We start from the raw sequence: 17,765 nt of genomic DNA on the forward strand, positions 1-17,765 counted from the left end.
TGTGATCACACCTATCATCACACCTTGGATCAGGACGTCCACTCACCTTGAATTAGGATCTTTTCATGATCCGCACTATTCCATCGAACTTTTATATTTATTGATCACCCTTAGAGTGATATCACGCATGTATATATATTGTGTGTATAAACTGTGCTCTAGTATCTAGCGCTGCACCATTTTATTTATCTATTTGACCACTTGCCCCCCAGAGGATTTACCCCGCATCCTGACCAGGCCATTTTTTGTGATATGGCGCTGCGTTTCTTTAACTGACAATTGCACAGTCATGCAAAGCTGTACGGAAATGAAATTTACGTCCTTTCCCCCCCCCCCCCACAAATAAAGCTTTCTTTCGGTGGTATTTGATCACCTGTGCGTGTTTTATTTTTTTGCGCTATAAACAAAAAAAGACCGACAATTTTGAAGAAAAAAAAACAATGTTTTTGACATTTTGCTATAAAACATATCCAGTAAAAAAATTAAAAAAATTAATTTCTTCATAAATTTAGACCAAAATGTATTCTGCTACATGTCTCTGCTACAAAAAAATCCCAATACGTGTAAATTAATTGGTTTACATGAAGCCTATAGCGGTATATACAGTTAGGTCCATATTTATTTGGACACAGGCACAATTTTATTTTTTTCAGCTCTTTACCAAAACATGTTGAAGCTATAGCTATATAATGGATAAGGGCTTAAAGTGCACACTCTCAGGTTTAATTTGAGGGTATGTACATCCGAATTTGAGGAAGGGTTTAGGAATTACAGCTCTTAAGAGTAGCCATCCCCCCTTTTTTCAAGGGACCAAAAGTAATTGGACAATTGAATCAAAAGCTGTTTCATGGCCAGGTGTGGGCTACTACTTCATTGTTTCTTCATCAATTAAGCAGGTAAAAGGTCTGGAGTTGATTTTAAGTGTGATATTTGCATTTGAAATCTATTGCTGTGAACCTACATCATGCGTTCAAAGGCGCTGTCCAGGCAAGTGAAACAGGCCATTGTAAGGCTTCAAAAACTAAACAAATCCATCAGAGAGATAGCAGCAACATTAGGAGTGGCCAAATCAACAGTTTGGTACATTCTGAGGAAAGAAGAATGCACTGGTGAGCTCAGCAACATAAAAAGGCATGGAAGTCTACAGAAGACAACAGTGGTGGATGGTTGCAGGATCCTCTCTATGGTAAAGAAGAACCCATTCACAACATCCAGACAAGTGAAGGACACTCTCCAGGAGGTGGGGGTATCATTGTCAAAGTCTACAATCAAGAGAAGACTTCACGAGAGCAAATACAGAGGGTTCACCACAAGGTGCAAACCATTCATAAGCCTGAAGAATAGAAAAGTCAGATTAGACTTTGCCAAAAAAAATCTAAAAAAGCCAGAGCAGTTCTGGAAAATAATTCTTTGGACGGATGAAACTAAGAAGAATCTGTACCAGAATGTTGGGAAGAACAAAGTGTGGAGAAGGCTTGGAACAGCTCATGATCCAAAGCACACAACGTCATCTGTAAAACATGGTGGAGGCAGTGTGATGGCATGGGCATGCATGGCTTCCAGTGGCACTGGGTCATTGGTGTTTATTGATGATGTGACAATACAGAAGCAGCCGGATTAATTCTGTAGTGTTTACAGATATACTGTCAGCCCAGATTCAGCCAAATGTAGCAAAGTTGATTGGACGGCACTTCACAGTACAGATGGACAATGATCCTAAACACACTGAAAAAGCAACCCAGGAGCTTTTGAAGGAAAAGAAGTGGAATATTCTGCAATGGCCGAGGCAATCACCTGATCTCAACCCAACTGAGCATGCATTTCACTTGCTGAAGGCGAAACTAAAGGCAGAAAGACCCACAAACAAAGAACAACTGAAGACAGCTGCAGTTAGAGCCTGGCAAAGCATCAGAAAGGAGGAAACCCAGTCTTTGGTAATGTCCGTAGGTTCCAGACTTCAGGCAAAGCATCAGAAAGGCAGAAACCCAGTCTTTGGTAATGTCCATGGGTTCCAGACTTCAGGCAAAGCATCAGAAAGGCAGAAACCCAGTCTTTGGTAATGTCCGTAGGTTCCAGACTTCAGGCAAAGCATCAGAAAGGCAGAAACCCAGTCTTTGGTAATGTCCGTAGGTTCCAGACTTCAGGCAAAGCATCAGAAAGGAGGACACCCAGTCTTTGGTAATGTCCATGGGTTCCAGACTTCAGGCAAAGCATCAGGAAGGAGGAAACCCAGTCTTTGATCATGTCCATGGGTTCCAGACTTCAAGCAAAGCATCAGAAAGGAGGACACCCAGTCTTTGGTAATGTCCATGGGTTCCAGACTTCAGGCAGTCATTGCCAGTAAAGGATTCTCAACAATATATTATAAATGAACATTTTATATATGATTATATTCATTTGTCCAGTTACATTTGAGCCCCTGAAAATGAAGGGCTGTGTATAAAAATGGTTGTAGTTCCTAAAGTTTGTACTTGATATTTGTGTTCAACCCCTTGAGTTAAAGCTGAAAGTCTGAACTTCAAATTCATTTGACTTGTTTCCTTTTAATTTATTCTGGTGGCATGCAGAGCCAAACGTATGAAAATTGTACCTGTGTCCAAATATAAAAGGACCTAACTGTATGCTGGAATTTTATATACTACTAATGGCGGCGTTCAGTGACTTATTGTGGGAATGCGGTGGGTATTCTGACACTGGGGGGGGGGGGAACTGACTGTCACTGACATCCCAATGACACTAATAAAGTGATCAGTGCTAATAAAAAGCACTGACACTGTACTAATGACACTAGGTAGGAAGGAGTTAACATCCGGGGCAATCAGAGGGTTAACTGTGTGCTGTGTGTGTTTTACAAGGGAGACATGCTGCTGTGTATTTATCTGCTGCTGTCTACACACAGGTCTCTCCCCTGTCAGTGATACTCGGCGATCGCCGGGTGCCGGTGGGGAATCTCTGGCCGGAACCCGGTGATCGACATCTGTAGCCGCCAATGGCGGTTCGGGTTTCCTACCCGGAAATGAAAATTCACATATATATACGTGATTTTGTGCAGCCCTGCCGCCCTGTAGCAGTAATTCTGCTATAGAGCGGTAGGAAAGCGGTTAAAAATCTGTAAATGTAGCATTAACCAAACATTCACTGCGGGTAGTTTCTCCTTGGTGCATGTGTTTTTTAAATGATGATAGTTGATTCACCACTGGTGAGTGTTTGGTGAAAGTTACCTTCACTGCATTATAAATGTCTGTTTGAATGTACATAATACTTACATCCTCAGCTTGTGAAAACTTATATTACTTACTCACACTGGCAAGTCTACATAAGTGAGTTAACGTTCTTTTGCCTCTTTTTTTTTTTCTCTGGCAGCAGTACTTGTACGCGGAGGGTTACAATTTACAGAACTCCCAGCAGCTGAGGGTAAGTGTCTGATTTTTTTTACTGCTGGCTGGAACTGCATTGTGTGGAATGGCTGTGCAGTGAATGGCTAAAGTAGGCCATAGATGGATCGAATCTCGGCTGGGTCAGCAGGGAGCGGACGAGATTCAATCCATCTATGGGCAGGCTGGTTGTACTGAAATTGATGCATCGATCAACCGCAGTACAACCAGCCTGTGACCACTGCCAGCAGCTATAGCTGCCAGCAGTGATTATTGTGTTTTTACAGCAGGGAAGGCTCCCCCATAGCATAATGCGGGAGAGATTCCCCCATCAACACTGCCTGTGTTTAGGTGGAATTGAGTGATTTTCTTTCCTTGCACCTGTGGGCTGCTTTAGGGTTTCAAGCAACACTCTGCTTCTTTGCCTTCCTGAAGCAGCCCATGGGTGCAAGGAAAGAAAATTACCAGATTCCCTTATCAGCATAGTCAGTGTTGATGGAGGAATCCCTCCTGCAACACTATTGTGTTCTGCCGGGAGAATACAATGATCACTGCTGGCAGCTATAGCTCTACTGGCAGTGATCCCATGAAAAAAAAAATCGGACAGGTTAGTTGATGGATCGACTTCAGTACAATCAGCCTGCCCATAGATGGACTGAAAGTTAGCCAGTCCCTGCTGAACCTGCCAAGATTTGATCCATTTAAGGGCGGCTTTACAATTAGGCTGTCACTAATTTGTGTTACACCCACCCTTCCTGCACCCCAACTCCGTGTCAGATTTGGAAATAAAAGTACAGATCTGTGATTTAGGCAAAGAGAAGTTTTCACAGCACAGCGTGCCCAGATCTGGCACAGTAATTGTTGCCTCCAGCATGTAGGCAGAAGAGGTGGCCGTCTTAGCATTTGGGGGGTGTTTGTAGATAGGGCAGAACCCGCAGTTTATGATGCTGAGATAGCTGACAGCTCAAGAAGGGTGAGGGGAGGGTGTGTACTTTGGTCATTTTACTAAAGGAATTGGAGCTCTGGAGTCTTATTATATATTGATTTTGTATAAATGTAACCATTGCTACTATGGGATCCCCGTTCATTCCCTGCAGTGTAGTCTAGAATTGTTACATTGTATCTCATTCTGATGAAAATGTAATTATTTCCTTTAATCCACCGTTCCACCTAGTGACCGTAGTGCTTTTCCCTATTCAATCTCTTCTTTACAGTACTGTACAAACGTTTTAGGCTGGTGTGAAGAAATGCTGTAAATTAAGTAGGCTTTCAAAAATATGTATTTTAATTGTTTATATTTATCAATTTACAAAATGCAAAGTGAGCAAACTGAAGAAAAATCTAAATCAAATCAATATTTGGTGAGACCATCCTTTCCCTTCAAATCAGCATCAATTCTTGTAGGCAGACACAGTTTTTGAAAGAACTTAGCAGGTAGGTTGTTCCAAACATCTTGGAGAACTAACCTCAGATCTTCTGTGGATGTAGTCTGCCTCAGATCCTTCCGTCTCTTCATGTAATCCCAGACAGACTACATAATGTTGAGATCAGGGCTCTGTGGGGGCCAGACCATCACTTCCAGGACTCCTCCTTCTATATGCTGAAGACTGATCGGGCAGCACTGAGGACCATAGAGGCAGTGGTAGGACAAAGAAACTTAACCATGATGTGTTTTTCATCTGCTGCATTGGCTCCGACAGTATGCATATATGCGGCCTCTCAGTGGGTGAGCCTTAATTCTTACCAGATTGTAAACACAACTGTGCTGAGAGCGCACGCCTTGTGTGCTTCCTGCACAGTTACCGGTGGCTAACGGAAATCTCTCGATCGCTACTTGTGATTGGGAGCTTTCTGATCATGTGACCGCTGTCGCAGCCAATTACAGCAGTCACATGGTCATAAACCCCACCCACCCCCCAACGTCTGAAACTCCTTAAAGGGCCAGGAGGCTCCGGAGCCAAGGGGTTAATTTCCTTCGACATTGGAAGATGTCCAGCAGTGCCATTAGCACAGAACTTGCGGAAACCAGTGGGACCCAGGTACCCCCGTCAACTGTCCAGAGAAGTCTGGCCAGAATGGTCTTCATAGAAGAATTGGAAATAAGGCTGAGTGCCTCAACTATGGAGGAAATCATAGGAACTGGGGTGCAAAAAATGGCAGCTGGTGCTCTGGAGTGATGAGTCAAAATGTGAAATACTCGGCTGTAGCAGGAGGCAGTTCACCATAGGGCTGCAGAGCGGTACAATAATGAGTGTCTGCAGGCAACGGTGAAGCATGGTGGAGGTTCCTTCCAGGTCTGGGGCTGCATTTCTGCAAATAAAGCTGGAGATTTGGTCTGGATCAATAGTGTCCTCAATGTTGAGAAATGCAGGCAGATACTTATCCATCATGTCATACTATCAGGGAGGCGTGTGATTGGCCCCAAATTTATTCTGTAGCAGGACGGCAACCCCAAACATACAGCCAATGTCATTAAGAACTATCTTCAGCGTAAAGAACAAAAAAGGAGTCCTGGAAGTGATGGTTTGGCCCTCACAGAGCCCTGATCTCAACATCATGGAGTCTGTTTGGGATTACATGACAAGATGGAAGGATCTGAGGCAGACTACATCCACAGAACATCTGTGGTTAGTTTCTCAAGATGTTTGGAACCGACCAGGGGCGGGCTGACAACTCATGAGGCCTCCGGGCAGTAGGGGATCATGGGGGCCCCTGTGTCCTTGCCCAAACTCAAAAAAGCCTATGAAAAAGGTACCAGGGGCATCTCATGGGGCCCCCTACTGACCTCGGGCCCTCGGGCAGTGCCCAAGTTTCCAAATGGTCAGTCCGTCCCTGGAACCGACCTACCTGCCTACTTCCTTCAAAAACTGTGTGCAGTTCTACCTAGAAGAATTGATGCTGGTTTGAAGGCAAAGGGTGGTCACACCAAACATTGATTTGGTTTAGATTTCTCTTCTGTTTATTTACTTTCCATTTTGTTAATTGATAAAAATAAACTAACACTTCAATTTCTCAAAGCATTCTTCATTTACAGCATTTTTTGACATCTGCCTAAAACTTTTGCACAGTACTGTATGGTTTGAACCTATACTGCCCATATTATTTGAAGAACATTCAACCATAATAACTAGTTTTGGGCTAGATGTTCGAGTCAAACATACAATCGACTCGAACATCGGCCGTTCATGTGTTTGGCGAGCAGTTCCACAACAGCTAGCCACAGGTTGCCTACCCCTGGCCTAGGCGATTGGAAACGGAAGTTGTCCTCCTACTAACCTCCCCGTAGTCTTGTGGGACATGTGACAGGTCCCAGAAGACTATGGAGCCATTCAGGAAGAGCAGCACTACTCGCGCATGCGCAGTGGGCACCCGGCTGTGAAGTCGCAAGCTGTCACAGCCGGGTGCCCACACTGAAGATGCAGGCACCTGGAATACAGGACGGCCGGTGAAACGGGATGTGGCAGGGGCAACGCGGGATCGTGGGACAGGTAAGTGGGTATTTTTTTTAAAAGTCACAGTTTTTGTAGCTGCTGACTTTTATTTTTCTTTACAGAGTGAGTGAAACTCCGCTTTAAAGTGGAGCTTAATCCTCCTAACCTTTACAACCAAGGAAGCTGCCATCTTAGCCCCTATTTGATCTGCAGTTGCCATGATTCTGCACATGTGATCAGCTATGGTACCAGCTATTTGATGACTTGACAGTTCGGTTGAGAACACAAGCAGCTGTTATGGTTATCATGCACAGCATGCCTTGCATGTTACTGTTTTGGGAAACTGTTAAATTCATGGGCTTAAGTCTATTTTAAACTACATGTCCATGGCAGCACAGTGGCTAAATGGTTAGCACTTCTGCCTGGCAGTACTAGGGTCGTTGGTTCGAATCCCAGCCACTGCACCACCTGCCTGGAGTTTGCATGTTCTCCCTGTGCCTACGTGGGTTTCCTCCAGGTACTCCGGTTTCCTCGCACACTCCAAAGACATGCTGGTAGGTGAATTGGATCCTGTCTAAATTGGCCCTAGTATGTGTATGTATGAATGTGAGTTAGGGACCTTAGATTGTACGCCCCTTGAGGGTTAGGGACTGATGTGAATGTACAATATATATGTAAAGTTCTGCGTAAATTGATGGTGCTATATAACTACCTGAAATAAATAAATATAAGACTACCCTTTCCACAGGGTGACAACACTGCTGTGTGATTTCACTGCAGAACACACAGAGTTGTCACTCTGTTACAGGTCATGGAAATATAACGGAACTACTGGCAGGATCAATGGGTAACAATATAATTTTTGTTTTTATTCACACTTTAAGTGAAAAAAATGTTTTATATGATTACTCGCACAGTTCTGTAGCCTTTGTATTGCATTGTTCATTCCTCTTCTCTAAGAGTGAAGAATTGATGTGCTGTGTTTTGTTCAGGAGGGGGCTTGGATATATCCCCAGCAGTATAAGCAGGAAGAAGCTGATCACATGACCTCAGGTGAGACGGGTAATCTTCCTAGAATGGTCGTGTTAATGAATGATTTTTATTTCTCATTGATGATCTATTTAAAGGAGATGTTTAGTGTGTAATTTCAGCTCTCTACTGTCTTTTCACTAAACTCTCAGACAAGAGTAAAAATAAACTGGACAGCTGTAGAGAAGGGAAGACTGCAGAGAAACAGGTACAACTTTATGTAGGAGGATTTGTTTCATCTCTGTGTATCACCTGAGACCACTGGGTATATGTAAGGGTTTAAATCCACTTTAATACATCATTAAAGCAGAACTAAGGTCTCTAATTTAAAAACAGGCAGAATAATTGGATTGGATAAAGTGAGAAAGGTGTTTTGGTTGTATAGGCAGAAGCAGGGGCGGACTGACAACTCATGGGGCCCCCAGGCAATAGGGGATCATGGGGCCCGTGTCCTTGCCCGCACTCAAACCACACCCAAAAAAGCCTATGAAAGGTACCAGGGGCATCTCATGGGGCCCCCTACTGACAGTGCCCGAGTTCTCAAATGGTCAGTCCGCCCCTGGGCAGAAGGTTTTTCACCTTACTGCATTCTATGAATTAAGGTGAAAAACCTTTTGCATGCAGCTTCCCCTGCAGTCCCTTAATTACATACTGGAGCCTGACCTCGATCCAGCGTGGTGCATGAGAGCTGAGGCTCTCTCGGCTCTCTCACTCCTCATTGGCTCAGATACTGCTTCGGGAGCCATTGGCCAGAGCCAGTGACAAGGGAGCGCAAGCACAGGAATAATGTCATTCTGGATGCAACGCGGCACCTGCAGCCAGTTAGAAGATGACTGCTCCAGGGAGGGACCTCAGGCCGTTGAAGGAGAGGTAAGTATCACAGACATTAGTCCATCTTTACATTTATTTATTTATTTTTTGCAGGCATGTAGTTTAACCACTTCCATACCGGACCCTTCCTGCCCAGGCCAATTTTCGGCTTTCAGCGCTATCATACTTTGAATGACAATTGTGCAGTCATGCAACACTGTACCCATATGAAATTATCATTTTTTTCCACACAAATAGAGCTTTCTTTTGGTGGTATGTACTCGTCACTGGGGTGTTTTATTTTTTGTGCTATAAACAAAAAAAGAGCAAAAATTTTGAAAACATTTTTTTCAAACAGGTAATTTTTCTCCTTCACGGATGAGCATTGATGAGGCGGCACTGATGAGGTGGCACGGATAGGCAGCACTGATGGGCACTGATGATACTGAACTTATGGGCACTGATAGGCAGCAATGATGGGCACTGATGATACTGAACTTATGGGCACTGATAGGCAGCAATGATGGGCACTGATGGGTGGCACTGTTGGGCACTGACTGGCAGCACAGGTGGGTGGCACTGATGGGCACAGGTGGATCACTCTAATGGGCACTTGTGGGCGGCACTGATGGGCACTGGTCGGCGGCACTGATGGGCACCGATCATCAGGGCACTGCTCATCAGTGTCCTGATGATCGGTGCCGATCCGTCCTGACAATTGCCGGTTATCAGCAGTACTTTCCTCACGCTATGACAGCATAAGGAAAGTGCAGCCAATAACCGGCAACTGCATTTACTGGTGATCTGCTGTGTCATTGGACAGGGCTGATCATGTAAAAGGCTGCTGTGATTGGCCTTTAACCACATCACGTGATCAGCTGTGTCCGCAGGTGTTACGTGGTAGGGCGCGTTCTGGGAGGACATCAAATGAGCCGTCATTTGGCTATCTGCGGTCGGCAAGTGGTTAATCACCTAAATTTGACCTGGTATTAGGACCCTTTCACACTGATGTTTTGTATTTCTTTTTTTTTTTTTCTTTGCTTTTACCCTGCTAATAGCACAAGAAAAACACAATAAAAATATTTCCCCTTAAAGCCTGCATAACACATTTTTTTTTTCAGCAGAGCAGTGTGAAAGGGCCCTTAGCCTTTTGCCATCCCTGTACAGCTAGATTCACACAAGGAGCAGAAGAAGCAGCACAAGTAGCCATTGAGTTGTATTGCAGTGCTCATGTGCTGACAAGGTACCTGCTGATAGGTGCAGAGAGCAGATTGACACAGAGATGAGTTCATCAGTCTGCTGCTCCTCCTGCGGAGTCAGTCTGGTGGAAGGGTCCTGTAAGCAGTGGTGTACTGACCATTTGGTAACTTGGGCACTGCCCGAGGGCCCAGGGTCAGTATGGGGCCCCATGTGATGCCCCTGGTACCTTTTCATAGGCTTTTTTGAGTTTGGGCAAGGACACAGGGGTCCCATGATCCCCTATTGCCCGGGGACCCCATGAGTTGTCAGTCCGCCCCTGCCTGTAAGTGTTCCTTAACTGTAGCAATGAAAAATCAGGTCATCCTCCCCTGCCAGACAGGGTTGTGCTGTGTGTTAGAGCAGTGTAAATCTCAGGACTAGATGGACAGAATACAAATCCTTTGTCAAGTAAAACAGCTGTCATGTACAATCCTGTGAAATAAGTACACCCCATAAACACTTTTTATATTGTTGAACGTATTTGAACAGGCATATGTGAGATCATTTGAACAGTGCCTATAGATAAAGGTGATATACTTGAACCAATGACACATGCAATTGGCATTGTGTATTCATTTTCATGATCTAAAAAGTGAAAATGTGGAAAAAAGAGAGTACCTTTCTACTGAAAGAGCAGTTGATGCTTGGAATAAACATCCAGCAGAGGTAGTGAGCCGGTGAACAGTAAATAGCTTCAGACAAGCATAGATCTACACACGGACAAAACCGTTAACCAAAAAACACCCCCCCCCCCCCCAAAATAAAAAAAAAACACAGGCAGACTCGATGGACCATTCAGTCTTTTTCTGCCGTCACTTTTTTATGTTTATGTTTCTATGTAAATAAGTACCTCCTTACATTTACCACCACTTTAAGCCCGGGTTCACATATACTGTATGTGGTGTGGTATATCGCATGTGATTTGCACAGGAACCGCACCCCATTCCTGTGCAGATCACATGCGATTTGTGTGCGGTGCGATTGGAGCCATACGTTTTGTATGGCTCTATTCACACCGCACCCGCACCAAAAAGGTACAGGACCCTTTGGGTCCGCACTAGAATCAGATAACATAGGTATTCACACCTATGCGATCTAATTCTGCACATCGCGCCACGTTTTGCGGACCGCTTTCGGGGTGTTGTTAACATACACTCCCACAGCTGTTCGCATGAATGGGGTGCGATTCTGATGCGCTGCGGAATTCACACTGAAAACGCTGCAAATTCCGCACCGCATCAGTGTGAACCCGGGCTAAATCCATGAAATTAGAATCAGATGATCCAAATTAGGTATTGGTGATGACAACCAAGTGCATTCTGTAGGGTGTGGGGAAATGGGCAGAAAAAAAACAATTTATTTCAGGTACTTATATAGCGCCATCAATTTACGCAGCACTTTACATATATATATTGTACATTCACATCAGTCCCTATCCCTCAAGGGGCGTACAATCTAAGGTCCCTAACTCACATTCATACATACACATACTAGGGCCAATTTAGACAGGATCCAATTCACCTACCAGCATGTCTTTGGAGTGTGGGAGGAAACCCACGCAGGCACAGGGAGAACATGCAAACTCCAGGCAGGTGTTGCCGTGGCTGGGATTCGAACCAACGACCCTAGTACTGCCAGGCAGAAGTGCTAACCATTTAGCCACTGTGCTGCCATGGACATATAGTTTAAAATGGACTTAAGCCCATGAATTTAACAGTTTCCCAAAACAGTAACATGCAAAGTCGAAGGAAACCGGAATACCCGGAGGAAACCCACGCAGGCACAGGGAGAACATGCAAACTCCAGGCAGGTGGTGCAGTGGCTGGGATTCGAACCAACGACCTGAGTACTGCCAGGCGGAAGTGCTAACTATTTAGCCACTGTGCTGTCCATATAGTATAACTATAGTACAGCACTGGCTAAATACAGGGTCCTGTGTTCTTACTTTTTAACATGAATGTATGTATTGTACCTGCATCTGGCTGTGTGCCTGGAGTTCCGCTTTAAAGTTGAAAGTGCTGCAGCAGACTGGTCATCCAGGCTTCGGTATGTAATCTTCCACACTTTCAGTATATGAGCAGCACAGTGGCTAAATGGTTAGCACTTCCGCCTGGCAGCACTCGGTTCGTTGGTTCGAATCCCAGCCAGAGCACCACCTGCCTGGAGTTTGCATGTTCTCCCCGTGCCTGCGTGGGTTTACTCCGGGTACTCCAGTTTCCTCCCACACGCCAAAGACATGCTGGAAGGTTAATTGGCTCCTGTCTAAATTGGCCCTGGTATGTGTATGTATGAATGTGAGTTAGGGACCTTAGATTGTACACCCCTTGAGGGTTAGGGACTGATGTGAATGTACAATATATATGTAAAGTGCTGAGTAAATTGAGGGCGCTATATAAGTACCTGAAATAATAATATAAGTACTTGTAATAATATATCCCACTGTTGTTTTGGGCTGCAAGCAAACACAACTGGAGAATAAGGACCCATTCACACCAGATGCCATGGGATTTTTGATTGCACCCCAACTTCATAGACAGTCCAAATTGCAGGTTATCCTATGGGAATAGTTCACACTATCGCAGTTATGTGAAAAAAAAAAGGACAGCAAGCTGCATTTTCCTGCACTGCAAATGCACAGAAATGTGTGTAATTGCACCACAACGCAGTGCAGTGCACATTAAAGTCCAAAGAAGATGGAAGTGACCTCAAAGAAAATGCATGCCTAGGAGAAATGCACCACAAACACATACAAATGCGTATAAAAAATCACAAATTAAATACATGTCACTGTGCATGCAATAACACACAGTAAACGCACAGTTTCTGGTGTGAATGGGCCCCAACTCTTCCCCTAGATCAGGGGTGCCAAACTGACGGCCCTCCAGCTGTTGCAGAACTACAAGTCCCATGAGGCATTGCAAGGCTGACAGTTACAAGGATGACTCCCGCAGGCAGTGGCATGATGGGACTTGTAGTTCCTCAACCGCTGGAGGGCTGTCAGTTTGACATCCCTGATCTAGGGGAAGAGTTGGGGCCCATTCACATCAGAAGCTGTACGTTTACTGCGTGTTATTGCATGCACAGTGCAATGTATTTAAACACACAGTTTCTGATGTGAATGGGCCCCAACTCTTCCCCTAGATCAGGGATGTCAAAACTGACAGCCCTCCAACTGTTGCGGAACTACAAGTCCCATCATGCCACTGCCTGTGGGAGTCATCCTTGTAACTGTCAGCCTTGCAATGCCTCATGGGACTTGTAGTTCCGCAACAGCTGGAGGGCTGCCAGTTTGACACCCGTGATCTAGCTGGACTTTCACAAGCTGATCTGACACTTCTGTCTTTGTATATTTCTATCCAGGTGGCTGCAGTAAGAGGAATTTGGCAGAAAGCTGTGGAAGTGTCCCCAATCTTCAGGACTGCCCAGAGAAGGAAAACATGACAGATGCAGAGGATTACCAGGTACAGCTATTCCTTTCCTGGCTCATCTTCTCAGGGTGGAGGTTATGTCCATTCCAGAGTCATTTGTCATGTCTCCTACTCTCTAGCTCCCTTGTCTCCTCCTCCCATGCTCGTCTCTAGGACTTCTCTAGAGCTTCCCCCCATCCTCTGGAACTCTCTACCCCAATTTATCATACTATCGCCTACTCTGCTCACTTTTAGGCGATCTCTGAAAACCTCTCTCTTCAGGGAAGCCTATCCTGCCCTCAGCTAATACTGGAATCTTCTACTCTTCCAACCAGTCCATCCCACACAGTTACTACCTTTTGTACCACTAGCCCCTCCCTCCTAGATTGTAAGCTCCAAGGATCAGGGCCCTCCTATCCCTCTTGTATTGAACTGTATTGTTGCTGTATTGTCTCCCGTTATATTGTAAAGCACTGAGCAAACTGTTGGCGCTATATAAGTCCTGTATAATAATAATGTCTTCTGTGTGACATTTCATGATCAGCGCAATGTGTTCTTGTGTGACAGGTGGAGGCTGAAGATATAACAATCCTTTGTAAGGAGGAAGAGAGTGAACCAGATCACATCACAGCAGGTGAGACTGAACCAAAAGAGAGAATTTTATCTGCTGTACCCGTCTATTGAAACACAACTCCAGCCAGATTTGTATCACTGAATAGAGCGGGGAAGAGTGAGGACCTCTGATGGGTTTTTATTGCTGCTTGTGTCCATATTGGAGAAATTGGCAGCCATATTTTCCGGGCTGCTCTTGATGCAGAAACAACCTCAATTTTGAAAGGAGAATCGATGTATGTATTAGAAGGGGGGGGGGGACTTAATGTTGATGACTGTGGGTTGGGATATAAACATTGGTTGGAGGTTGAGGTTAGACTGACCATACATTATGCAATTCTCTTTCCTTCACCCACACATTGAAAGAAAGGAAATCACTTGATTACCTCATTGACACAGTGTTGATGGGGGAATCCCTCCCTTTGCGCCAGGGGCGTATTTACCACAAGGCACTTAATAAATAGAATAGTGTAGCGCTAAAACTATAATAAACAGTAAAAATCAGAGTTCAATGTAAGCAGCAGTCTGTGTGACTATAAGTGCCAGGTAAGTGGTAGGATCAATGGCAGTGCTCCGTGAGAGATAGCAGAATTACTCACTCACCAGATGCGTAATAGTTATACGCATAAAATATCACATCCAGGGATTTCCTCATCAGATAATGGTCTGGTCATGGTTAGGTAATCATCCTTCAGTATGGTAGTCAGCAAAAAAGCCCAGGAATCAGATTAATTGGATCCAGGAAACCAGAGGTCCCTTTTAAGGGCTAGGTAGAAGAGGGTGCCTATTTACAGGATATCTTCCTTCTCTGGGTCAGATGACTGGATCTCAGTAATGGGCTCTGCAAATAAATACTCCTCAGGAGGAGTCAGGTAAGGATGCCCATAGTGTAGTATTTAAATTAGGTATTAGGAGAAAAATGGTGTTTACAAACATAAGATATGGATAAAAACAGCATCAGGGGTGTAGGGATGAACTAACCCTCCAAAAGTTAAAGATGGCCGCCGGGCCTCCAAGTGGCTCTGGCGGCGTAGCGTCACGACGTCCTGGCTCCTCCTTACGCGTTACGTGCGCATGCACTTTATCAGAGGAAGAGACCAACAAGGCACTTGCCTAGGGTGCCATTTTTCAGGGGGGCAGCAGAAGGAAGAAGGGAAACGCACGCCATGGGAACCAGGTGGGATCCAAGAGAGACTGCGGACTGCTTGATGGTGTATGTGGAGCCTGATTCCAGGGATGTCCAGAGCATTGAAGATGAGTGTCTTTCTCTATATCTCTGGGGGGTGGGGGTAGTGGAAGGTTTTTCTCGAGTAGGGGGGTAGAGGTGTTGTTGGTCACTGTCAAGTTCTCTGTGCGGGAGAGGGAATGGGGGAGGGGTGTTGGTCGGTGTCCGTGGGGGCAGATGATTTTTGTGTTGCTTAGGGCAGCACGAAACCTAAATACACCCCTGCACTGCGCTATTGTATTCTGGCAGCAGGAGGTTTCCCCGCCGTCAGGATACAATGATCACTGCTGCTGGCTATAACAGTGGTTGTATGAAAACAACCTGACAGGCTGGTTGTATGGAAGTCAATTTGATGGATCGACTTCAGTACAACCAGGCTACCCATAGATGGATCAAACTTCGGCCTGTTCCTGCTTTAGGATAGGGTCAGGGGGTTAGGATCAGGTCATATAGAGTTATAAGCTAGAGGGTTCACATTTACCAGAAAACTGCCTATGCAGGTAAGGGGCATTTGTAGATACAAACAAACTGTGCAGCTTTGACCTAAATTCAATAATGCCCTTGCTATAGGTGTAGGCCAGGGGTGGGCAAACTGTGGCTCTCCAGCTGTTGTGGAACTACATTTCCCATGAGGCATTGCAACATTACAAAACTGACAGTTACAGCTATGACTTGCAGAGGCATGATGGAACTTGTAGTCCTGCAACAGCTGGAGAGCCTCAGTTTGCCCACCCCTGGTGTAGGCCATCGATGTACCTCGTGAAACCAAAGGAAACGAACGGCAGCGCTCTAATCTTCATGCTCCACATGTAAAACGGTATCTGTCACTTGGTGAGGTGCAGCCCTCTAAAGATGGGGGGAGTCTTGATACTAGCAAAAGAAAAACACAAAAGGGCGCACTATCCTCGTGCATTACCGTGGTTACAAATGAATTTATTAAAAAACATAAATGAATACTCACAAAACAAATGTAAAAAATGAACATAAAGCCAAATGGATCAATGTCACACGACTGGAGTCCAGTGATGATGGTGCCCGGTGGGAAAAAGCTGACGCGTTTCGGGAGTTGAACTCCCTTTTTCAAAGATAAGCTCATCATTGCCTGTGCGTGCTCCCTGATCGCTGTACGGACCTCTGTGTGATCACATGAATAGTAGTAAACAACATGTCACTTCCTGACATCATTGCTTATTATTTGTGAAATCTGTGAATGATCACAGAGATCACATGGTACAAGGCTATTCACAACAGCCTTGTACCCTGTGACAAGCTGTGACCAATCAGAGCTTGCACAGTATTACTCAATGGCTGCAGGAATGCAGCCGGAGAGAAGGAGAAATGATTGTTTTTACACCCATAAATGCTATAAAAGCAATCGGTGTAAAAAAAAAATAAAAACCTTCATCACCCCCCACAAGTAGTACAGTGGTGACACTGTACTGGTAGCGTGACAGTATGTTAAGAAAAAAAAAACCAATAATATAAAATAAAAATTTAAAAAAAATAATAAAAAATTATAATTTTTGGTTACAAACTAATTTGGGTTTTTTTTTTACTAAAAAGATAGATGAATACATTTTGGCCAAGATTTATGAGGAAATATTATTTATTTGCAAAATTTTTGTAAGAAAAACTTTTTTTTTTCAAAATGTTTGGACTTTTTCATTTATATAGCAAAGAAATAAAAAAATAAAAATCCCAGTGGTGAATAAATACCCTCAAAATAAAGTTTTATCTGTCTAAAAAAAAAATATGGGTACATTGTTGCATGACCACGCAATTGTAATTCAAAGTGTGACAGCGCTGAAAGCTGAAAATTGGCCTGGACTGGAAGGGGGGTGAAAGTGTCCGGACTGGAAGGGGGGTGAAAGTGTCCGGACTGGAAGGGGGGGGGGAAAGTGTCCGGACTGGAAGGGGGGTGAAAGTGTCCGGACTGGAAGGGGGGTGAAAGTGTCCGGACTGGAAGGGGGGTGAAAGTGTCCGGACTGGAAGGGGGGTGAAAGTGTCCGGACTGGAAGGGGGGGGAAAGTGTCCGGACTGGAAGGGGGGGGAAAGTGTCCGGACTGGAAGGGGGGGGAAAGTGTCCGGACTGGAAGGGGGGGGAAAGTGTCCGGACTGGAAGGGGGGGGGAAAGTGTCCGGACTGGAAGGGGGGGGAAAGTGTCCGGACTGGAAGGGGGGTGAAAGTGTCCGGACTGGAAGGGGGGGGGGAAGTGTCCGGACTGGAAGGGGGGGGGAAGTGTCCGGACTGGAAGGGGGGGGAAAGTGTCCGGACTGGAAGGGGGGGGAAAGTGTCCGGACTGGAAGGGGGGGAAAGCGTCCGGACTGGAAGGGGGGGAAAGCGTCCGGACTGGAAGGGGGGGAAAGTGTCCGGACTGGAAGTGGTAAGGTTGGGGTTGGGTTTTAGGTAGTTAAATGTTAGTGTAATATTTAGGGTTAAATCCAGTCAGTAGAATCTATTATAAATGTAACATGTTAATTTCATTGTAAAAGTAATTTTCAGTCTTTTGAATGTTATTTTAATCCCGCAACTTTTATCAAAATGATATATTGGTGAAGTCCTCATTCAAGCTTTCTGTTATAGGGGCGACAATGCATGGGCAAAGCGCAAATTCTGTTTAAATTTACTAATCCATTCT

General features: G+C 45.0%; 1 protein-coding gene across 2 annotated transcripts in view; it reads left to right on the plus strand.

Annotated features, from left to right (window-relative positions):
• The window catches only part of LOC149442143 (uncharacterized), a 46,926-nt gene that overhangs the window by 18,307 nt on the left and 10,854 nt on the right, over window positions 1-17,765 (plus strand). Inside the window, exons 6-9 of one of the 2 annotated variants that reach the window (XM_089656485.1) lie at window positions 3,364-3,414; window positions 7,798-7,858; window positions 13,244-13,344; window positions 13,858-13,924. In XM_089656485.1, coding sequence (XP_089512611.1) covers window positions 3,364-3,414; window positions 7,798-7,858; window positions 13,244-13,344; window positions 13,858-13,924 — 280 coding nt within the window. The remainder of the gene's footprint in view (window positions 1-3,363; window positions 3,415-7,797; window positions 7,859-13,243; window positions 13,345-13,857; window positions 13,925-17,765) is intronic. The other variant, XM_089656486.1, reaches the window with a different exon arrangement.

Source organism: Staurois parvus, unplaced genomic scaffold (genome assembly GCF_062004578.1).
Source record: "Staurois parvus isolate SC_StPar_1 unplaced genomic scaffold, SC_StPar_1.0 ptg000909l, whole genome shotgun sequence".
Lineage (NCBI taxonomy): Eukaryota > Metazoa > Chordata > Amphibia > Anura > Ranidae > Staurois > Staurois parvus.